The sequence below is a fragment of the Apostichopus japonicus genome, chromosome 20 (assembly GCF_037975245.1).
Source record: "Apostichopus japonicus isolate 1M-3 chromosome 20, ASM3797524v1, whole genome shotgun sequence".
Lineage (NCBI taxonomy): Eukaryota > Metazoa > Echinodermata > Holothuroidea > Aspidochirotida > Stichopodidae > Apostichopus > Apostichopus japonicus.
In genome coordinates this window covers 24,239,563-24,264,531 of record NC_092580.1, presented here as the reverse complement: position 1 = coordinate 24,264,531, position 24,969 = coordinate 24,239,563, and the positions used below count along the sequence as shown (strand labels likewise).

At 36.1% G+C, this 24,969-nt stretch overlaps 1 protein-coding gene and 1 long non-coding RNA gene across 2 annotated transcripts; both read left to right on the top strand.

Moving 5' to 3' along the window:
• Nucleotides 1–1,393: 1,393 nt before the first annotated feature.
• Nucleotides 1,394–23,882, top strand: LOC139961954 (mitogen-activated protein kinase 14B-like). Its single transcript, XM_071961678.1, has 9 exons — nucleotides 1,394–1,651; nucleotides 5,210–5,339; nucleotides 6,742–6,912; nucleotides 8,227–8,304; nucleotides 9,199–9,313; nucleotides 14,601–14,672; nucleotides 15,275–15,354; nucleotides 16,051–16,303; nucleotides 18,447–23,882. Exons 1-9 carry the CDS (start codon nucleotides 1,530–1,532, stop codon nucleotides 18,494–18,496), a joined length of 1,071 nt encoding a protein of 356 aa, XP_071817779.1. The 5' UTR covers nucleotides 1,394–1,529; the 3' UTR covers nucleotides 18,497–23,882.
• Nucleotides 9,320–12,995, top strand: LOC139961955 (uncharacterized). The gene is made up of 2 exons (XR_011791106.1): nucleotides 9,320–10,636; nucleotides 11,350–12,995. It is a non-coding gene; the product is annotated as an uncharacterized lncRNA (long non-coding RNA).
• Nucleotides 23,883–24,969: the final 1,087 nt, after the last annotated feature.

Genomic DNA, 24,969 nt, shown 5'->3' with positions numbered 1-24,969 from the left:
GCTCCTGGGGAGGGACGGGGAGCATGCGTGTTCACCAATTATTCCAGGGTAGTTATTTTCATGTCAGCGCGGTACTCATTTCTGTAATTACGAACACAGTCGATCTGACTCCTTTGCCCTGCCTCTCCAACTCAAACTGAGTCAGGTCATTGAAATTAGAGAAAATAGTACCCACATATGTACATTTCTAATCAGTCTAGAGCATTTATTTTCGTGCAGTTTAGACTCCCTACGAGAGAACAATAAGTCTCGGAAACGCTTCTTCTTCCGCCGCTTTCGCCAGATTGACACCGATGGGACTCGGAAATAAAATTTACAGAGTAAAATTCGGCTTAATTTTTCCCTTTCTGAGGTATAGTGATGTGCTTCAAAATCGCTGGTAGACGCCAAAACATATGTGAAAGTGCTGCAGCTTCGGGATTAGCTTCGCCGCGCCCCTGTACTATTTAACAGTGAAGACAAATAAAGTTGTCACTTATGTTGGTTTAAGATTGAAAACTATGATATCCACTATCTAGCATAATAATAACAATAATAATAGGGCATAATCAGCAGTTATTTTAAGACGCTTATAAGCAATTGATTACAACTAACTCACACGTCGGGTGATTTCCAATTCAACATTTCAACTGAAATTTGGAATCTTTTCAAAGTTAGAAAGTCATTTTTTGTCCTGGCACTATAAAACTGAAATGCTCACCCAAGTCCATCAAACCCTTTGTTGGCCCCATTTCGTTTCCGAGTACGATCGCGATTCCTCGCCAGCCCAAGCCACCTGACAAACTGGTTCATACTTTTGACTGTTAAGTATAGGTTAATTCCTTTGACAGTCACATCTAAAAATTATGCGGACTCCAAACGTTGGTGTAGGGTGATGGCACCGTGACTGAGCCACCCCAACCCCCTCCCCCTTATTTTCTAACTATAGGAATGTCTGAAGCTTTAGATAAACATATTGTAATTCCAGGCAATCAAATGATCAACTTATAGTTTCATATAGGCCTACCTCTTAACCCTTGATAGAAGCACCCGTTGGAGTATATATACAAAAACTAGATTACAAAGTCGATACCTAAATACACAATTGATTATAGATGTTCTGGAAAATAACGTATTTCAGTGACCGTGCAATTAGGGGCAGTTAATTAAAGCTAAGGAGTATTAAGAAGATCCAAATGAATAAAGTCGATACCACACATTTACTGAGTGATTATCAATTTCCAACCAATGTCCCATCCCCCTCCCCGACCCCTTCCCCCTACCCCATCAACTTCCGTGTGAGTTGGTGACGTACGTATTGGTGTACATCCTTTAATGAGTCATCCCGATTCCTGAACGTAACTGTAGGCTAAAATTGTGTGAAACGATTTGAAAAAGCAAGAGTTCCGCGTTCGGTGGGGGGAGTGTGGCATGTATACAGACAGACCACATATACACACAGATTAATAATAGATAGCTGAACACTTAGCCAGGAAAATTGCTGTCAGCGTCGATAGTTAATTGCCTCTTTCACCCAGAAATATAAAGCAATGGCTGCTTCAAGACTCCCTCCCGGCTACGCAACGAGTGAACTAAATCGAACTAATTGGGAAGTTCCAAGTAGATACATAGACATAAATCCAATCGGCAACGGGGCTTACGGACAAGTTTGGTAGGATAGAAATGTTAATCATTAGCCTAACTAATGTCTTTTCACAACTTAGCTACTACTAGTACTACGTTATCCTAACATTATAATAGGCTTCACCTAACCTGTTACTGTTAGTAGCCACCATTAATAGTGTTACTGTTAGCCTAACAAGCATAGATCAGCATCATAGTATTAGTACTTACACTTACAGCCACTACTGCAGACAAGAACAGAGCAGTTTGCCATTTGGATAGACAACTACAGAGTACAGTATGCAAAATGTTTAGGCTACATATCGTTGCATAAGGTTTATCATGTCTTCTCAAACTAGGCCTAGGTCTAGTCTTGGCTATTACAAGTATAGTCAGTACTGCGAAGTTCGGCATACTGCGAAGTTTGGACACCCTAAGAAATACACAATTTTACCATGACAACTTACAGGAAGAGCCAAATTTCACCAAAAATTACGAAGCTACAGTTATTTTCTCTCCAAAATGTCCCGTGTGCAAGAAATTACTTACATATTAGTCAATAAAATGACGGAGATCTATGAAGTCTGTTATAATTACTGAAAAAGCAACTGCGCCACCAATTTTATCACCAGCGCCACACTGTGGGTTGCGTGTCCGAACTTCGCAATACTCTAGCAAAGAAATACCAGTTCCACAATCATGAAGAATCTTCTTGGAATACAACGTGAAAACAGTTTGCAGGAAAGAAAGTTTGCCGTGTATCGTACTATTACACAATTCTCCCACCATATCAAGTATATTTTCCGGTGATTTATACCAGAAGATTTAGTTTTGGGGTGTTTTAAGGCTTAGGTGTCCGAACTTCGAAGTGACCATGCTACTAGTAGTACAAAGTGAAGCAAAACACTCATGGATTAAGGCTGATCACCATTTAGAGCCCCAAACCATCGAGTCTATGTAATAGAACACAACTTTCATCAGGCTACCAAGTATGTGTGTCTTTTTAGGCCTACCAGTACTTTATGATTGAAGTTCATCATCCCAATATTTTGCCATTGTAAAACCATAATTGGGCAAGTTCATATCCATTTGGATTGTAACGTATGAGACATTTTAGAGGCTTTAGTTTCCTTGATTCTCCTAATGACATTAAAGACAAATGACTTAATCTATTTTGCTTTTGTTGTTGTTACAGTTAACAGTTTAATGTATACAGACATACTTTAATTGTCATATACTAAGGAGGTTGTATCTTAATTAATGGAATACTACATTCATAGATTCAACTGTGTTGTTTTCGTGTACATATTAATGAGGGCACATACATTCTTAGATATTCTCAGATATCTCTGAAATAATATGCCTAATAAGCTTTATACATGTACATGGATAATACAATGTACATGCTTATGAGATCATAAAATATGACCTCATTAATATTAATGCATGTTTCTGTTTTTATACTATGTCACTAAATAGACTCTGTCAACATGATAACTGACTCCTGGTACCTTCCTTTACATGTTGTCAAATTAGTCAATAAATAATCCCTCTTCATTTTGGTAGGCACAAGTTCATGACTATTAACATGTATAGTCAAATGGGGTAAAAAAATCAATTTACCTAAAGTTTGCTCTTAAAATTGATGAGTAAGAGGTATTGTTTCGGTTCCAATGTTCAAGTGTGTGGAGTGGGATTCTCTTAAAGAGAATCTAACAAAAATATCTTTTTTGTAAATGGAAAGTGTCGTTTTTTGTGAAAAATGTTGTTTTTTTTTACCCCCAAAATTTGCTTAATTCGGGGTAAAAAAAACAATGCCGGGGTAAAAAAAAACGATGCTAGAAAACATCTATTTTCTTCATGAATGTATCTTAAAATCATGTTTACATATAATTACATCTAATTATGAGCTACTACCTTTACATGAAAAAGGAAAAAAATTGTGAAATTGTCTTAATTCGTTATTATGGATGGCTTGTGTCATATGTCATGCTCAGCCATATTCATACTGTACAGTGTGTATATGATGCTACACAAATGTGGTGTAATATAGTAGAAACATTAGATTTGAGCCAATTTCAGTTACTTCTGCCAAATTATTTAACATTTTTGACACATGACAGACATGAAAACTATTTGCCTAACCTCTAAAATCAACATTATGGAAAAATTTATCCATTCGGGCAAAATAGGGAGTACATTGGAGCCGGAAAGTACTTGTTTTTTTTTACTCTTTTCGCATCATTTTTTGGGGGTAAAAAAAACAAGGCCCCCCATGAAGCGTGAATGAAGTACCATGGGGGAGTGTAATATCACTAACTGCTATGCTGTAACTGCTGGAATAATCTCCACATCATATAAGCTGGGTATGCAGGAGAAAGTTTCGGATATGTGGTACAAACTTCAAATTTCGCTGTTTTAGCATTCGCTTGATTCGATGAAGCGGTGATTGGCAGCTAAGTGACATAGAGTTCCAGAAATTATGTAATAATAAACTAGACATATAGTACTATCACCCAAAATAAATTGGAACTTTGGCTAAATATTCCCCTTCTATAAAAGGGGTTGTTTTTTTTTATCCCAACTACCCCCTTGTTTTTTTTACCCCAACTGACTATATGCATGGATTACCACACTCTGAATATGTTTTGGCATTGGAACCACTAATTTTTTGTTTTCTGACCATGTTATAACATGGAATATTAAAAACAAAGGATGTATGTGACTTATGGGACATTCTTTCCACAAAGATATTTGCCAAATGTTTGTGTCAAATAAGAATGTTTAGTGCAAACAACATACAACAACACAACTTGAGCACTGAAATGGAGCATAAAGGTTAATGGTTTGTATGTTATTAGTCCACAATATTTATGTTTTGCCTGTAACATTGTTTACAGTATCTCTTCAAATACAGAATACATTCAAGAACAAATTTGTCAGCCAAACACACATTTCTACTTAAACAATACTGGAGAAGGTTTTTGGGAGAAGGTGGTGGGTAGGGAAAATGCTGATGGCTATCTGTTGCTAGTTAGCATTTAGGTTGAAGACACAAAATAACATGGTGAAGTAATTTATTTATTTATTTAAGTCAGGACAAAATTAAAATAAAGTCTCAATTAACAATAAATGTACTGTTAAAATAGATTCAGATACTGTCCTCACCGAGTCTACGGATTTTTGATTTGATTTCATTTTGTTAATTCCAGTATAACACAAACTATACAGTGTAAAAACTAAACAGTCATACAAAGCATAAAGAAAAAAGAAAAATTATGACCTCTAAGATCATGCATTTACAACCGGATACTGCAGTAGTTTAGACAGGTACAAGGTAGTCTGTAAGAGAGATTGTCTGCCTGAAGAATGATTGCAGCACCACAAATGAAAGAATATCTGAAACTTTTTGTTTCTCAATGCTGTGATTAGTGAAGTTGTCTCATGTAATTCGAGGGGAAAAAATGGTTGAAGACTTGTGTCAGACTTGGTACTGGGGAAAATATTGCATTTTCTGTATCACTGGTTTAGTTTTCATGTGATATCGTCACAGCAATTTGGCAAATATCTGCGGTAAACGTTACACTACTTCTTTATTTTTCCACAGCTCCTCCGAAAATACGGATCTGAACAAGAGAGTGGCCATTAAGAAACTTGCCAGACCATTTCAGTCAGTAACCCATGCAAAGAGGACATACAGAGAACTCAAACTTCTACATCACATGAAACATGAAAACGTACGGAAGAATTCCTACAATATTGCATTATTCATATTTAGGTGAAAAGTTGGGACAACCGCAAGTAGTAAATTATTTGTTTCATTGTTTTAGCTATCATTGTCTCAGAGAATATCTTAAATCTGTACTGGTATTAATCCCAGGAATACATTTTAAGACATACATGATACCATGGGTTCTCAATTTAAAGTAGAAATATTTGAAATATTTGTTTGAACAATGGGTCAGAGGGAACCAAAATCTTACTGTACTTAACAATAGATTGAGCATTGTGTGGCAAGGCAGGGTTCCCAAGTCTAAGGCCTTGATGGCCCTCATAACCAATTAGTGCAAGATTGTGGGCTGATTTTTGTTCACGAGTCCAATTGATATTTTACAAGGGACGTCTATTGAGATCCCTGACAGATGCTGCGAAAGGATTTGCTCATCAACCATAATTTTAAACATTTCCATTTTGAACAAATAAGGAGCAAATTCATTTTTGCTCTGGGTAAAAGTTAAAGGTTTTGTTGTTTAATGTTTAACCATCTGTTAGAAAGGTTTTGATGGTTTCTTAAAACTATGTGGAATTGCCATAAATTTTCCATCAGCTTTTAGTTTAGGGACACATAAAAAAACTGAAACTATTCCTTCCTCAATTGTTAAGTCACACAAAAGCCTTGGTTAATGGTAAATAATTAATTGAGGTCAAAAGTATTGCCCACAAAGATGCTGGAATGTGAAATTTTATCCCTAATTTTTTTTAATATCTAGAAGCTACTGTATGTTTACTGCCACTACTCTTAATGCATTTTCTATCTCTTCAAATTTAACACTCATTAATGTCTGGTAGTAATTTGGAAGGTCAAAACTATGAAGGTACTGTACTTTTTTTTAAATATGTGGCAACTTTGAGCAGACTTAAATTGAGGATCACTACTGATTACCTCAAGGGAACCTGCTTAGACTACATTTCAGCAGTTTGCTTTATCCAGCTGCAAGCTTGGTAGTAGTTGTATAATTCGAAATTTTGAAATCAAAATATCTCTGCCTAAATGATCTGTATTTGTAAAATTGATTTTATGTTGGAGAATTTATCCATATTTAATATGAGAAAAAAGGTTTCACAAAAACTTGCCCCACATTGAATTATCAGCCAATTTGATCAAAGTTCTGAAAATTGAAAGCAACTTAGTATGAGATTATTGTAAATTATCCTGAAAGTTTATTTCATCCATTTTCACTGTATCAGCTCGTAGTATTTAATTCTATCAAGATTGAACCGACATCATCACTATGAGCAATTTCAGTGACCAGATTGGCAGTATAGATTCCATAGATTCAGTATTTTCCTGTTATCTAACTAGGCGCCTATAGATCTGCTCCATAGTGATTAATGAACGTTTTCTCATTCTCTTTTCAGGTCATTAACCTGTTGGATGTATTTTCACCTTGCCTCTCATTCGACACCTTCACAGACGTCTATTTTGTCTCAGATTTGATGGGCGCAGACTTGAATACTGTCAATAAATGCCAGAAACTATCAGATGAACATGTCAAATTCTTAGTGTACCAAATTCTTAGAGGCTTGAAGGTAAGGCAATGTTCTCTTGTAGTCATATCCTTTTGAAAACAAATTTTCAGATGAAAAAAAAATGCTTTTCCACTCTGGTCATTTTGCTGTTGTTTTTTTAAGAAATATCCAGGACAAGGATTTCCTGTCTTGAAGCAATGTATCAAATGACTATTTAGAGCTAGACAAGACCGTGCAGTTGAAACCATCCATTGCCAGTTAATGTGGTGTTACAGGATTGGAATTGCAGTAGCTTCGGGCAGAGGGTATGACTAGTGGGTCTTGCCTTGTGGGGTTGCTTACTGGTTAGGCTATGAAGCCTATCAATAAAAGTGTAAAAGGTTCTAAATGATTTGATGATGATTTATGCTCTCCCTTGATTTAATCAAGTGATAAATGTATGGCCCTAACTGAAACATAATTTTTGTGAGACCTTCTAATTTGGGTGATATGCAATGCGTGATGACGAAATCGTCTCAGACTAGCTACAAGAGAGTACTATAATGGATGCATATATAAGAACTGTTGGGTTGGTTGAAAATGCACCCACTGACAAGTAAAAACCAATTTTTTAACTTTCTCTTTATGTTTGAGCATGACAACGGTCAAGCATAGAGACATTCTAAGGATGCATTAAGAAATCTGGAGACTTTCTCCAGAGTGGCTGTAATGGATGTAAATGGAGCCTTATAGAGTAAACTAAATATATTCCATACTATAAAATGACATTAATTACTGAGTAGGAGTCAGTTCTCAGCATTTCATTGCCCAGATACTTCTTCATATTTAAATATTTATCACATACAAAAAGAAAATTTCAGAATATTTACATATGTTCTTCATTATTTGAAATGAAATCTTGAGTGAGCCATGGGAGTAAGGTATGAAATATCATCCCAATATTTATTGACCAAACACAAAATCTGTTTTTTTTTAAAGCTTGGGGAAAATTGTGACTGTATAGGTGATCCCTCTTCTTCACATCACCATTGAAACTAAAACAGGGCAAATTTTTCATGTTCGTCCAGTCCGCAGAGATAACCAAATGTCTGTTCAGACGACAAAACTCGGCTTTGGATGTCGTTCGACAGACGACTTGATGAATTAATCAAATTCAGACTGCATAGTAACAACAGTAAATACCACAAATAGGTGAAATGGTAAAATTGGTACCACCCTCCTTCACTTTAAAAGATACTAAAATGAAACCAAAGTAGTGGCAGGCCTATGAACCATCCGGAAGGGAAAAGGTGAGACCTGGTTGTCCCAGAAAAAATCCTTAAAAGCTTTGCCCTGCTACAATTGATAAATATCATTTCCATTATTTTTTTCCAGTACATCCATTCAGCTGGCGTTATACACAGGGATCTGAAACCAAGCAATTTAGCAGTCAATGAAGACTGTGAACTCAGGGTAGGTATTACAGATTCTTACAGAGCTCCTCACATTACATACTAGACATTAGCTGTCAATGAAGACTGTGAACTCAGGGTAGGTATTACAGATTCTTTCAGAGCTCCTCACATTACTTACCAAACATTAGCTGTCAATGAAGACTGTGAACTCAGGGTAGGTATTACAGATTCTTACAGAGCTCCTCACATTACTTACCAAACATCAGCTGTCAATGAAGGCTGTGAACTCAGGGTAGGTATTACAGATTCTTACAGAGCTCCTCACATTACTTACCAAACATTAGCTGTCAATGAAGACTGTGAACTCAGGGTAGGTATTACAGATTCTTACAGAGCTCCTCACATTACTTACCAAACATTAGCTGTCAATGAAGACTGTGAACTCAGGGTAGGTATTACAGATTCTTACAGAGCTCCTCACATTACATACCAAATTGAGATTGGCCAATTTGTCGTAAACAAGGATTTGCGAATTACTTTGATTTCGTTGCATTCTCCTTTGGGAAAAAGAAAAATGAAATTATATACAGTAAATTTCCATTTGTTTCTTAGCATAGGTTCATTTAAAGTTTACTACCATAAAAAGGAATACATTGAAATATGAAAATGCTTCCAACAGCATTTAATAATACAGTTGGTTGAAATTGATTAATATTCAATCTTAAAAATTAAAAATTGTAGTTAATAATGAATAATCATTTCTAATCGTAACCCCTGAGGTCACTTATTGGAATCCTGTTATATCCAAACATTACTTGCTCATTTACAGTTTTCATTTTTCCCAGTCAGTTTTCTGTTGTACATTTTCTTATATGTGTGTATTATTTTCTTATATGTGTGTTTTTAATAACGTTTTGATAAAGTTGCATCGAGTTTGTAATTTCCCTCCTAGATATTAGATTTCGGTTTGGCCAGAATGACCGATGAAGAAATGACCGGTTATGTGGCAACCCGCTGGTACAGAGCACCAGAGATAATGTTGAACTGGATGCATTATTCAGACAAGGGTAAGCGATCAGTAATCAGTCTTGAAAATTCAGAAAACAATGTTTAAGATCGTGGTTGATATTCAGAGAGAACATATAGGACTAATAAAACACATTTCAATGAAAATATATTTATTTAAAAAAAAGAAGAAGAAGCTATGACAAAAGCAGAGTTTCACTGAATGCTTAATTTCCATAAATGTGAGAATTTCCGGATTTTTACTGACATACAGTTGTGATAGGTCCAAAGGGTATTGAAGTGGGCTTAGAGAATTATACTTTGTCACAGCAATTAGCCATGAGGGAAAGCATTTGTTGGTGTTCTTGGCAGAGAAGTAGAGTTAATGGAACTGTCATCATTTAAGTCAGGAATAATCTACATTTGTACTTTGTGACAAAACTATGGAAGGACAGTTCCAACTGCATGTTACTACTGTTAGAGAAATTAAGCAAATGGCAGAGTTGATGTGGTATACTTAATAAAAATATTAACTGCAGGGTTCAGTCTAAAGCTTGAGACAAGCCAGCTACCTAGGCTGGATTGGCTGAATACCACATTTAGGCCATCAGCTGAAGGTCGAAATTCGCTTGTTTCGTTCCAGCAACTGCGGGTCTAAAATTTCTCTACAGCATTGAATACATAAATTAACTAAGATTAATGATCCAAAAGTTCTCCATGTACTTTCCTGCAGTTTTTTTGCAATTCCGCTCGAAAGATCGAACTATATTTTTTATTGCGTATGTTAAGAAACCTGCCGTTTTACGTTCAAAAGTTGTGCGCCAGTGAGATATCTGTACCATGTGATATGAATTGTCCAATGAGCCATGAGTTCTGTGTGCAATCTTTGTAGAAAACAACAAACATGGCGGCTCCCACGGGCGCTAGTCAGTCTCCGACACACGGAAATCTACAGTGCTCAGTGCACATTGAATCTATAAAATTTGAAGCATTCAAGGCACTGACGAATAAACGATGGAATAAAGTTACTTCCTGCGCTAAAGATTGGCTTAATCTCAGCGGCGGAGACAGTGATATCGCCGTACTACTGATTACTCCATGGCCTACTACGATCAAGCGTGTGTTCAACAGCATAGTATGATGGGGTTCCACGATAAGTGTTACAGGCGGTTCATTGATAGCAAGCACATTGCTGCAAGAAAACGGACAGTTCCAGAGGAGACCCCATATGATTTTAAACGAAGAATTGACGGAAAAGATCGAGGAAACCAAGCAGAAGCTCTGGTGTATTGCCTGTTCAATTTAGTATATGTGGGAAAAGAAACAATACATTACTAGGCGTTGCAAACGGGACAAGCTGCAGCAGGCAGAGACTTTCGATGGAGGTAAGCCTAAGCATACTACACGACTCTACTTGTACTTCTGTGGCATAGTTGAAGTGTTAAGAGAAGTTGCATAATGCAAAATCAGTAGCTCTTAAGGGATAGAATCCAAGTCAAAGGGCACAGTGTTGGACCTGAACATAATATAATTACTTAGTGGCATGGTCATCTGATTTGTTTTGTTATAAGGTGGTAGGAACGGAAATTTGTTTCAAATTCTCCATCTGGGGCACTAGCCTAAGTGTTAAATACAGGCTTCATAGTTTTCTTACTGTGGCCCTTTATTTGAATGATAGAGATATTATATTAGTTAGAAAAATAAGTGTAACAAAGGTGCAATAAGGTTAGGTTTGCAAGGTCTTATGGTCAGCCTGTCTAGCTTTACCAAAATGAACAAGTATCTGTCTCCTTTATTATTAGTAACAGATATAATCTACCATTGTATAATTTAAACCATAACATTAAGAGATAATGTACTGTACTGTCAAAAAAAGCCTGTTTTAATTCTTTTTTGCATGACACTGGTTTGCAAAATTTGAATGTGTCTTTGTTTGTCCATAGAAGATGAGCAGATCACATGGTATATAAATAAAATTGTCTTAGTTCTTATTTGTTATGTATAATTTTTAAAAATTTTAATAATTTGTATAATGTTGTTACATTTTGATCAACAGAAAATGCAAAACAATTTGCTTTTTTTATTTCATTTTATTAAGGTATTGCTTCGACAAGCAGCAGAGCCGAAAAAAGATGAGCCCAGATTTTATGAATATTAGAGGAAAAGACCGTGTTGCCATTGAAGTGAGGTACCACTCTCTATGTTGAAGAAACTAGATACAATTCTTGACAAGGAAGACATACAGATCTTGAAAGGTAAAGTACTCTCTTCAATGTGTGGTTCATTGAGTGTTCAGGGGTGGATCTAGGACTTTTGGAATATGGGGGTCCTCCCCCAAGGAAAATTAAAAAATTCTCTAAACGCTTTGAGATGCAATATCAGGTTAATCTTTCCATTGAAATTATTAAAGAAATTTGCAACATATTTCTAGCTGAATTGTAATTATATTGGTACCCCATCATAAAATGTGAGACTCAAAAATATCCAATTTCATGGTACAAGGTGTTCTGTTCATCTCCTCCTCAGAGCAGAGTTTACCACCAACAAAAGATGCTCTGATCCAGCATGTTAAGCGCTGCACCAACCAGGCTGCTATTCACAGTAGGGCATTGCAGCCAAGGATTGATGCACTCTCACCAGAGTGGACATGGATGTAAACTTGAAAATGATGACCTTATAATCACTTGGATGACGAAGCCACCTGACCCAGATGTTTTGCTTCAGTGTGTCAGCAGTAGCTGTAGAGTCGGCAAATGTCTTAAAGGAAGATGTTCCTGAATGAATGCACAACTACCGTGTACAGACCTATGTAAATATAGAAATTGCAGCAACTTCCAAGAAGATGTTGAGATTGTTGATGCAGGGGAAGATGATTTGGAGGATGAACTGTGATGGTGTTAAATCTCGATATCTTAGTCTGAAATTTTAATCAAGTTTGAAGTTTGTGAAGAGGGTTAACTTTTTCAAAGTCATGTTGTCATTATTTTGTTCCCCAGAGTTTAAAGGAACCAGTAAACATGATCTTATTCATATATTCATTTTAGCTATTAGTAGTTTTACCTAGATTACCCTACCTACCAGACACCTTTGATAAATATCCACATTTTCTTCAAATCACACTTTTTTTTTAGAGGGGATGGGAGGGGGGAGGAGGGTGTTATGGGCATGCTTTACCTCTTGCATATTCACAACTACATTTACTGAAACCAGTCAAAGGTTTATATACTGTTGTTGGGGAACCATCGCCCCTGACCCTGTTCCAATATCACGGTTCTTTATTGTTTGCCGTAACATTTCGTTACCTGTTTTATTCATATTGTTAATATGTTCTGTGCATCTGTTCAAGTTTTGACTGAAGGATATTCAAGTCTTTAGTGACTTTTATTTCATCTAATTATCTTCACCTCTACTACGGAATAGACTCTCCCTTTTCCATACCATATCTGACTTCCATGCAGTGAATTGAAGTGGATACTGTTAAGACTAGTACAACTGTCCTTGGATGAACTTTTAATCACTTATTAATTCCGCGCCGCGCCTTTTGATGAAGAACCTGTATCTTGAATCATCGCAAAGGCCCAGCTCTACTACACCATTGAGTGTATCGACCCAGTCTTAATAGATACATTATTTCTTTATATCTGGGGCTTAAGTTAACTGTCTTCGTTATTCACTTATTTGTACCATTCACCTTTATTATTCATATTATTTGTAGAATATAGAACTATTATTATTCAAAATACCATTCGAAACCTTGTCGATCTTTTCTTTTATGCGTTTACTCCCTTGGAAACTCTTTTTGCAGGAATACGAATTATAAACATGTCGTTTCAGTAACAAGGAGAAAGTACCTAGTTTTGCAGGAGACTGTAGAAAGAGTACTAAGGTAACGGATATATACCGACTATAACTTTATTTCACACCTACAATATGCCATGACGTCTTAGTGTGCCAACTTATATATTGATTTATACAAAAGAAATAGCTCACTGGTCTTGGGGCATTGGTACATCTCATTGTAACTAGGGATTTAGCTACATGTAAAGTAGAGGGGGAGGGGGTCGCATTTGTAAAACAGTTTGGATGGGGAGTGTAACAATTATGGAGAGGAACTTTTCATTATATGTGTATATTTATGCATACATGCACAGGCGAAATGCATTCATAACATAGGGGGAAAATCTAAAAATATTTGATTTATTACAAAGCATTATATCTGAGTTTATTAAAAGTGGTACATTTTTATAATTAAAACCCTTAAGTTATAATATGCAAAAATTGTATTTCATATTTCAAAGTTGAAAATGTGATTTTTTACCATTTTGGCGAAAATGGAGGGGGGGGGGCACAACTTGTAATCCCTGAAAACAACCCTCACTGACCCTTAGACCAGAATCCTCTTCCACCATTCTTGTAACCCTGACCCAACTATTATACAAAAAAAATATATCAGTCGTAATTTAACATATAAGAAAAGAGTGGTATGTATGCACCACTGTACCAAATCTAACGTTAGCACATGTGTTCCTAATACATAGCATCGTAGCACGTAATGTCTACATAACATACCCATTTTCAAGGGTTTCTTACAAAAATACTGCAGGAAATTTTTTGGAGAACTTTTGATATGATGTTTGTGATGCGTTAAACTACCCAAAAATGCATTAAAAATCTAGACCCGGTGTTGCTGGAACGAAACTGATTTTGCAGCCACATTTTGAGCTTCAGCTGATGGCCTAATTCTTCAAGACTCAATGGCCTATGTTTCTCTGCCTTCTGTCCACTTAGTTATTGTATAGAATGGCAGGATCCTCAGTGGTTAGCAATATGCCACCAGGGCATGTTTGCTTGCATCTTTGAAAAAGAGATTAAAAATTGCTCTTGGTCTTGAGAAACACTCTGCATAGTGACTATGCTTAATTTATTGCCAGTTTTAATCTTCATAATCAGAGCTATCAAGGTTCACCTGTATTCCTAAATATTGCAGTCTTTCTGTCACAACGGAATGGATCAGAACATTGTTGCCCTGCGTTGAATAATTTACACCTACTACCTCTCTGGAGAAGTGAATGACCGAAATCATCCATCCAGTCGTCAGTTTAACATTGCTATGGCACTTAACTTATTTACTGTATGCTCTGCATGGGCTGTTGGATGATGTGAGGGATTGTTAAAAGAAACTGTTCATACAATCTCCAACTTTTCCACAGAGCTAAGTAGATTTTGATGTCTGAGCGATGTATATAAATGATATTACATTGGAAGTATGATCTCACAACTCTCTGTTTATAACAAAAGTAGGAAAAATGGTTTCATGCAAATCAATATTTGATTTTGTTTTCTTTGCAGTTGACATGTGGTCAGTTGGATGCATAATGGCTGAACTTTTGACAGGACAAGTTCTATTCCCAGGAACTGACAGTATCCTTGTCTTTTAAGCCTCTTCCTACCGAGGGAAGTTTTGTCAGGACTAGTGAAGAAAGGCTAAGAGTTTATCCATGTTAATTAACAGTAGTTGTCTGTGTTTCATGGAACAGTCAACAAACATTTCATGGTTTTGTGGATTGTTTGCGAGGGCTTGTTACTGTTGCAATGAATTTTTTAGGCTTAGGCTAAGTTGTGAACTTTCTTTGGTGACAATGGACTTTCTCCAGGGTTTATATATCTTCAGGATGAAATATTAATACAGTAAACTAGATACATATCTATGTGTGCTCATAAAGTTTGTCTGGCTGGAGAAGTGCACCAAGTCTTTGTTTTGTCTGAAAGAAATAATAATACTATTCAAACTAAACTTAGTCAATAATAATAAAAAAAAGGATTAATTCATAATGAATAATGAAAATATTAATAATAAGTAATGGAAAGGGAAAACATATGGTGATACGTTGGTTAACACATCTTCATAATACTACACAATTAATTTGAGATATTTTCATAGTTAATATGTTTCATATATATATATTTATATATAGCTAGTTAGATATATTGTACTTTTTCATGCCTTAACCTGTCTTTCTCAGATATTGATCAACTGACCAAGATATTGTCCATTACTGGAACACCAAGTGAAGCATTTCTTACCAAGATTGAAAGTGACAGTGTGAGGAATTTTTCTTTGATGTTTTTGTCATGTTTTAATTATTGGATTGCATGTGATTTCATTTAATACTTGCTGCTGCAAATTTGTATCATGAGGAAGATGGTGAAAAATGCATCCCCCCCCCCTTCTGTATGGAACTGAGAGATACAGAGGAAGGTTGTATTCTGTCCTTGTAAGATTCTCCTTTATCAAATAAGACTAAGAAAATATAACCTTGTTCTGTGATTTTCTTTAAGCATGTATACATTGATTTGATTAACCTTTCAGGTTCACTTTTGGTGATAGTGAGAATATGAAATATTGTTTGGTTAGTATAGAAAGATATAATAAAGGTTCAGAGCCTTGTCAGTTCATTTCATTTAGTCTTGGACAAGGCACAAAATCTTAATTGCCTGTTCTTCATCCTGGTGTCTAAATAGGGAGGAGTGAAGGAATATAGTTGTGTGTGCTGGATTGTTGCTGCAAATGTTTGGGATGTTCTTCGAGGGAAGCAGAGATGGAGGAAAGGGAAGGGGCACTGCAGTACCTCGGGATGAACTGTTTGAATTGTACATACTTGAATGTGTCGGTGTGATAAGTCAGCAGTGACCAGGTGTTAATTGTGGTAAAGTCATGTGAGAATACCTTGGCCTAGATTCAAGACTGTAAACCGTCAACTGTAACTTCTTTCAACCATGATGACGTTACACGTTTCAGGCTAGAGATTATGTGCGCAACATGGAAACGTTTGCAAGGAAGGACTTCTACCACTTCTTTCACGGTGCTAACCCAGTGGCAATAAACATCCTGGAGAGGATGCTGGATTTGGACAAAGACAACCGGCCGTCAGCGACAGAGGCCCTGGCTCACGAGTACTTCGCTCAGTTCCACGACCCTTCAGATGAGCCGACGGCAGAGCCGTTCGACGATGAGTTTGAGAAAATGGACCTGCAACTGAACGAATGGAAAGGTAAGAAAATATGGCCTTATTCCACGTGGACCGAAGGTTTGGAATGTATACTATCGGTGACATTGTTGATGCAGAAGATTGTAGGGACAGTTTGGTGTACAGTGATTTCATGACATGCTTCTGAACACTTGTAATGACAGTGTACAAAATGAATAGCCTGTTTATATTAGAGAAAGGTTCGGATCTGTGTCATACTGCCATTGGAGCAGGACATGAAAGTACGGACTTGAAGAATGAGCACAACAGCATAAGTACCTTGAGTACAAGTAGAATTCCCCTTGGTATGAGTATGGGTACAAAACTGTTTATGTGAGTGCCAGTGCTTAATTTTGTACTATTATGTATAGTAAATCCCAGGTATGATGTATGAGGGTTAGCACATATAGGCAACATTGCTAGAATATAAGAACGAAAATGGATCCAATACCAGTCTGGTATAGCGTGGTACGAGCATCAGAATATAGTCCCCGATTGGCTGGATTGTAAAGTAATGTACAATTTGTGGGCTTAACTCTTTTGTTTTGTTCTTTGCATAAGGATAGTCATCCTAAATAAATCTCCAATCTGCAATGTGTTCATCAAAACCAAAACCTCCACAAGTTATTGGTCATAACAATTCATAGCTAGTCATGAAATATTTGAAACAGATGGTATATAGACACCTTAACATTTTACTTTGAGCAAATCTGTGGATAATATTTAGCTTTAATAACAAACAGTCCTCTGAACTACTAAGCAAAACCTTTGCAGTAGTTAGTTGTTTTGTCATGGGGAAGTGATGAGCAGTTGTGACCATTTTTGGAGTTCATCTAAAGACATCCTGTAAATATATTTTACATTTAACCTGAAGCTGAGTTTCATTCACTTGAGTGGTACCGTAGATTACTCATTAACAATAGGACAAGTTAACAGTAGATGACACTGTAAGCTGTCACTTTCGAGGAGCTTAGAAAATAGGGATAAGTTTCAAAGGTTTGCGGTCGGCAAAATGGAAATATTACGTTCAGTTTGTGGGAATAATAAATGTCAGAGTAAAATGCTTATTAAGGAGGCGGTCACTGGGTTGATACCACATACATGTTGTAATAGATTGAGGGCTTGTCCAATAATTTCTGCAATGTATTTCCTACCAAAGTTTGAATCATTTGGTAATGGAAAATGAATGGACAATTGTGAGATATATTATCCACCAGATGACATCAGTCAAAGTAGAAAAGCAATAGTAAAATTCATTAAAGACCTGGCTGAGCACCAGACTGCAATCTGTCTGTGACAGAAGAAAGTGCATAAATTTAATCGGTTGGTCATGGAAAATACATGGAAATCTGTGACACATTTGGATTAGATGCTGATCACCAGACTGTAATCTTTACCCATGAAAAAACCGGGACTTAAATCGAATGATTGGTCATGGAAAGTGCATGGAAAGCTGTGAGATACTTGGGCTATATGCTGATCACCAGGCTGTAATCTTTACCCATGAAAAAAATGGTACTAAAATTGAATCATTGGTCATGGAAAATGCAGGCAAAGTTGTGAGATATTTGGGCTAGATGGCATCAGTCGAAGGATGATCAAATCTATTAATTAAGGACCTAGCTGAACACCAGGTTAACTTTAGCATTTAATAAAGTGAACTATTTGGTCCTGGAAAATGGTAGAAAAAGTCATGAATTGTGGTTTGTCCAGAAGATGTGTAGATTAATTCATAAGCTCTTCTGGCTTCTCTTCCTTTCTTTGTGCATGATGTCAAATATCATTCTTAAATACTTTTTTTGTGTTTGGAACACACGCTGTCTCGACGCTCCACTGAAGTGTATCTCATTTGAGCTACTGAATCTATCATTATAAATAGAAAATAATGTTAACTTTCTCTTAAACTTGACTTCTTGTATTCTCCCAGAAATTTACAGTGGAAATGGCTTTCCAATGACATAAAATGGAGGTAAAATGCCCAAACTGCCAATTTCAGCATGTACAAATATATTCTGTTGCTCTCGACTCCCAGGAAATATTCAGCTTTTTTTATCAAGTGGTGGGGAAGGCTACAACTATGTCCCATATAGTCTTAATCTATTCTCAAAATTTTGTGAATTTTTTTTTTTTCCGCCACCAGTATGATCGTATATATATTCCTTTACAGAAAAGATTTTCCAACTGATATTGGAGATCAAGAATGGAATTCCTTACTAGTGTATTGACCGCGTTAGCGCCCTCCTTGGACTAACAACCAGCTGGTGTTTTCGCCCTGTGAGCCCTTTTCAGAGAGAACAAACCAGTCCAAAGTTTTTGCTGCTGCTTGAGCCTGTGTACCAAATCCTTCCATTGCCAGAGAAGTGCTGAGTTCAAAAACTGCAAGTGTCATTTTCTTCTGCCTGGAGTTTACAATTTATTTATGATGACGGTTTTATTCTGATGCGACTTTCCAATTTTGTTTGCCCGTTGGTCACTAGTGTCATCAGGGTGTTTCTGGTACCCTAGGTTTGTTTTCCTAGTGTTCTGGTGTCATTAAATGCCTGACTTAGCTCAAGAACTGAACGGAAGCTTTATTTTAGAGCCAAAGGATCGAAACAGATAAAGGGCAGTACGTTGCACTTTTCTTTTTCCCGAAAGGATATTTAGTTATCGACACGAATCCTGTGTCACAAGAGCCACTGCATTTATTTGTTTATTTGGGACATATATAACATGTAGCTTATAAGAAGTTGTTTTTATTTCTTTCTTTCTTTTTTTTCTTCAAAATATTATCATATGTATATATTTTATAATTACCAGATATAGGAAATGCTGCTGGGTGTAGTAGGTCAGTTCTGTAGTGTAGCTAGTTAATTAGCAAGCCATGCTATTTCAACCTTTGTATTGATCTTGATATCGACATCAGTAGGGCCAAAATAAATAGAATTATAAGATGCACAAAGACTGGAAATGTTTCAAGATAAAAAAGAACTGACACCAACTTCCACTTCATGCAACCAAAATGGAATATTTGAAATGGTTTCTAAATAATCATTTCCTTTTTGGTGCCAAATTTCTGCTGTTTCCAAACGTGCACATTACATTTCAATGTAATGAAGTCTGAAGGCATGTAGATCCATGTAAAGGATTTTTCAAAGTTTAGTGATTGGTTGGTGTTAGTGTTCACCCGAGATGTCTGGCTTCAACTCGATTTCAACAAATTTTGATGGCCTGTTTTAGTGGGTGTTCTATTTTTTACTTAGACTACAAGTCTTGACAATTTGTCGACTGTCATTTAAAATTTAAACATTTGAAAAAAAAATTCTCTGTAGATTAAAAACATGTACAAATACTTTGTGGTTTACGGAACAGAATTGGTTGATTTTGCAGTTTGGTACAGCTTAGGAAACATTAAGAAAGTAAAAGAAACAAGAATCTACTGAAATATTGTTTGCTGGAAAACTTAATGTGAGAACGTATGGTCAATGTTAGCAGGAGGGAAAAAAAGGTTGGTTATTGCTTATAGAAATATGTTATTTTATGATATATGGCTACATCGCATGTATCCCTGCTTCCCATGCATGTCTTGCACCAGGCTATGTAGCACCTTCATTGCACAACCCTTTCAAGCTTTCATTTTGTAGGTAGAATCAGTTTAATTGATAGTAGATGATAATAGGTGATGCTTAGGTCGATGAGTATAATTACGAGGATTATGACGCAAATGATTCCTTAAGTAGATTATTACACCAGGCTCTGTTTCACTGTTATCGCACAACCTGTGTCAGCCTTCATTTTGTAGGAAGGATCAATTGAATAGATAGCAGACCATTATCACATAGATAGTGATTATCTTTATGACTGTGACGTAGGTGATGATACCATAGATGATTATCACAAAGAGGATTATGACATTAATAATTCTTGTGTAGATTATAATTGCATAGATGAATATCATGTTAGTGATAATGGTCTCTGAGATCCAAACATTGTACAGAGTTAACATCTGAATAGTAACCAAGTAAGCAATTACAGTTCCTCAGATATCAGCTAATTTTCTTGCCAAGGTACAAACATTGCATTACCTTCCTCTGTAAGCAAGCACATGCATTTTGACTTGTCGTGACACAATCAACAGGTAAGTCCAACACAATGATTGATACACAGAAACACACAGATACATTGGAAAATGCTAGATTGAAACTGCACGTGGACAATTTTTTTCCGGCAGTAATTCCAAACTTACTGAAACAGCAGTTCAAATATGCCTTTAATTAGCAGATTAGTTGCATGTTAGTAGCTCTTTTCAACTGGTTTGGTATTAAAATGTTGTTATTTGGATGATGGTGGAGGATTGGGGCTTTTCTTGGTAAGCTTCTTCTGTGTAATTGGTATGCAAATGGAATACAAACTACATTTCTGGAAGATTTGAAATTGTACACTTTAGATAATTACTTTTACTTAAATAATTAGCTTGACATAGAATGCCAAACATTCTCAGATTCAATGCAAAGTGATGATTTAAACTTGTATTAGTCACCATGGAAACATGCTCTGATTTGTCACAGCATTGCCATTACTGATACACACAATCATGATTTTGTGAGCTTACAACTTTTGCAATGAAATTCAAAATATAGGCTTTAAATTAAAACAAATTAATGCAGTTATGCTAATAATCATTTTTATTGTAGGGTGCATTGCATTATTATGTTCATTCCGTGTACCAGTGTGTTCGTCATAATAGATTATTTTTTTCCCTATAACAATTGTATGTGTCAATATAGCCTTCAAATTGATTGTAAATGTTTTCTTCGTCCAAACATGTATTGCTAAACATTAATGAAAAAAAAGCAAAATGATAAAACTTGCAAATTTCAAGAGATCAAAACTTTATCTCACTGCCATGTGTGTTTGTGTCATTGTTGAAAAACTAAAGCAGAGAACATTGAGTGAACAATTTAGTGAACCTTTTAATTAACAGTGGTAATCAAGTGACAAAAATGACAGAATGCAATTGGGTAGATCAAATGGAGACTTTTTTTTAGTAATATTTTTCTCATTTAAGGAATAAGGGTTCTCAGGGCTTGAAGTTCCTATATATTTTAAAACTAAACTACATTGTTGTAAAATGATTTCTTTTAATTAATAGTATTATTATTTCTTTCTTTCATGGTTAAGAAGTGGATAATTTGTTAAGAATTGATGTAAAGCAAAAAAAAAATAAACAAAAATATTGTAAATAAGATCTTTTGAAATGTTGTCTAAATGTGGTAATTTGGAAGAAATAACATGAAAATGTGTCTGTCATCTACGTTACTGTGAAATTGTAAATTTGTGAAACCATAGTTTGCTTTCAGCGTTAATTCATGGTTGCCAAAACCATCAGGTTTCATTCGTCCCCCTAGATCACAAAAAATGAAGTGAACATTTAAGTCACAAATTAAAACGTTACTTGGGGTCTTCCCCCACGTTGAACTGAGCAACAAAATATTGCCCAGAAATAACTTTGTTTTTCTTTATTGGAGATGTGGTGGTGAGGGGGAGGTGTGGGAGTTGCAATGGCCTAGTACAGGCTGGTACCATGTCTAAAGTTATACTCAAGACCAACTGGTAGAATAGTATTTCTAATTTTCAACTTTCAACTTTCTTTTTAAGGATTAAAACTTTCCATCTCAAATTTGGATCTTCTTTGAACTCGCTATTCCTTTGAATATGAGCAAGCGAATGGGTTTATGGAAATTGGGATAGACCCTCACCGAGATATGATCCATTGCTTGGCTGGACAGCAAATTGATTTGAATGAGCTCAAAATCAAATCAAAACTTTCAAGAAATGAATCTTCTAAGATTAAAATATCTCATATGTGTTTAAAAAAATGGGGGGGGGGGGGCAGAGAGAGATTTAATAGTAAATAAATTTGTTTGAAAATGGTGCAGCTATATTTGATTAGAGAATTGACATTGTAATTTCAAAATAGATGAATATTTTATATTTCCTGAGTCAAATTTTGAAAAGTGTAAATTTGGCTTTCAAAGCAAAGTTTGACTAGTGACTAGAAATCATGTGATTGTCAATTCAGTTAAAGGTTTTCTGTTTTGGTGATACTGAAGGTAATTTTAAAATGAATTTATAGAGAGTATGGTGTGTTTGTTGTTGGATTCTGTTGTATGTTGTTAAAGCATTTCCTGATTTATAGACGTTTCATATTTTCCTCAAAGTTGGGTAAAAATAAATAGGTCTAGCAGAATTAAAAATATTTCATATCAATGAACTGATGTTTAGAGTGATTGATTCATATATTACCATTTGTACTTTAACGACGTTCATTGCTCGCAATAATGCTCTGAAACAAAATTCTTCAGTCTTACACAAACCAGTGTAAATGTCTTTAGAGACTTTTACGTTTATTCCTTTTTACCTTTGGAAGTTTTATGTAGCTGATTGTGACAATTGCAGTTTCAACCCTTTAACTGTTATATGCAGAATTGGACTGGGCTGTGTGCATCTGTCATGAAAGTGTCATAAAAGCCTGGCAAAAGTGTTGATTTTTTCTCCCCTTTTTGAGAAGTGACAGGTTTCTCTCGTGATATCTACGTCTCTTGTTACATTAATGAAGCAGTGTAGATTCAGTTCAAGTGCAGTTCATGGCCAGGCCTGACAAGAGAGAGAGGGTAAGGAGAGGCGGGACTATGGCGCTGGGGCCTCCGCGAGGTCAATTAGGATTGGCTCATGGCAACATGGGATAAGGAATAGTGTGTTCTCATTTGATAGTTTCTTCAATAGATTTCTAAATGGGTGCCTGCTCATTATCCCAGGGCGTGATCTTGCTCTCCAATCCCACTGTCGAATGGTAAGAGAAGTTTTGTTGAATACAGAGCTAGTTGCTGTGTGTATTACATGGAGGTACTATTGCTAGTCAATTGGTATGTATGGTGGGGAATGTAAGTTAACCTTTCACGGTAGCTTGTTTGGAGTGTTTCAAAGGGTAGCCATTATTTGTATAAGTTTTTGTTGTTGTAAATATCTAAGGATGTCAGTAACTTGCATAGTGGTTATGTCATTCTTTGGACCAGCCTGAGTACTTATTAAGGGCATTTGGGAGAATCAAATGGCGTCGGAAAGTTTTTTTTTTCCCTTCTTCTTCTTCCTCTTAAGTTGCATCTTCATCGTTAATATAAATTTGCACATCATCAATACGTGGAAGGATTAAAAGGATTAAAAACTGGCATTAATATCTGATCGCTGTACACTTAATGCAGAGATGATGTTAATCCAATTAGTGAATGATTTGATCTGGTTCATAACAGAAGGTCAACAACAACAATTTTTAAGAGCATTTTTTTCAGCGATCTGAGATGAATTCAATGGAAGTTAAGCAACATGTATTTAAACTTGCACTTGCATTTTTTTTTTCATCATAAGAAAATGAAATCTAAGAATTTAAAATAATTTGTGACTTGATATTAACTTTTCAGTGAGTGCTATTTTGTGGTATTTTTGGGGGGTTATTTTATACTCAATGTTAACTGTTTATGTCAGCCATTTGCCTAACAGTAAGTATGTCCTCCAGGCTGATGCTTCTCCATTATTGTTTCTGGTCATAAAGAAAGTTCTCACTAAATGACAGTGTATTGTCTGTTTTTCCTTGTAACCGTCTCTTCATTAATTCTTGTCAGTCTTCGATATAGTTTGAGATAATAGTTTACAGGTTTTTCCTGGATTAATGCTAAGTGTAATAATATTTCCTTACTACATCTACTTCCCCTCCCTCCCTCCCCTTTTCCGTGTTTTTTCTTCACAATTTTCTAGACCCCACCCACCCTCTCCCACCCTCCTCCACCCCCTCCCCCAAAATAAGAGTAGATGCATTGAAATATTGTAATCACAGAGGACAGGTAATGGATCGTTTGGGAAGCAATAATATCTTAACACCCCATCCATTCTCCAACAACCCCCCAACCCCCACATTGACTTCCATGTAAAACCGAGGACAATAAAGCCATGGCATTCTTCAAACTAAACGTTTGTCATCACTCGCACCATTTCCTATGGTAAGGTCTGGTTTTTACGGAGAGTTGAAGGAAAGTGAAATGATCGTAGTAATCACTACCAACAGGAGTACTTACATTGGTTGCCACACAGCACATTTATGCAAATATATGCACAGTCAGTATTTTTTTGGGAGAGAGATTCAATGGTAATTCGAAATGGGAATTGTGGAAATATCTTGTTTGAATTTTAGCAAAACTCCAATATTAATTCTTCATATTCAGCGTACACTTTACAATAACATTCGACGTATTGTCACTTTAGTGGGTGAATAGAAAGTAATGGTGCTCTTCTAGCAATTAAAGCTACCAGAACCGTATATAGACATAAGGCTCAAACAGCATAGAGTCCCTTTATAGATAGGAACTATAGAAGCTACAAAAGTACTTGGCCCAGTGCTGCTTAAATTACGTCATAGCAACAGGAGCAATGAAGTCTTAGCTTCGGAGAACATGACACGTTGCAGGCCTCATAATCGGAGTTCGATGTATCAAGTTCCTGAAATAATTGTCTGTGAGTGACCACGTCTCATCCTGCAAAAAAAAACATCCCCTCCCGTCGACCGTCATATTATTGAAATATTCCCGTTGTTTACTGTGTGTAAAACTTCCCGTCCCCTCCCCCGCCTCCCACCCATTTCCTACTCCTGTTGTTATTGC

Excerpts from the sequence above, each read along its gene's own strand:
- LOC139961954 (XM_071961678.1), top strand. The coding sequence starts at position 1,530 with ATGGCTGCTTCAAGACTCCCTCCCGGCTACGCAACGAGTGAACTAAAT. Across the intron at positions 6,913-8,226 it reads AAATTCTTAGAGGCTTGAAG|TACATCCATTCAGCTGGCGT; the intron begins GTAAGGCAATGT and ends ATTTTTTTCCAG. Across the intron at positions 8,305-9,198 it reads ATGAAGACTGTGAACTCAGG|ATATTAGATTTCGGTTTGGC; the intron begins GTAGGTATTACA and ends TTTCCCTCCTAG.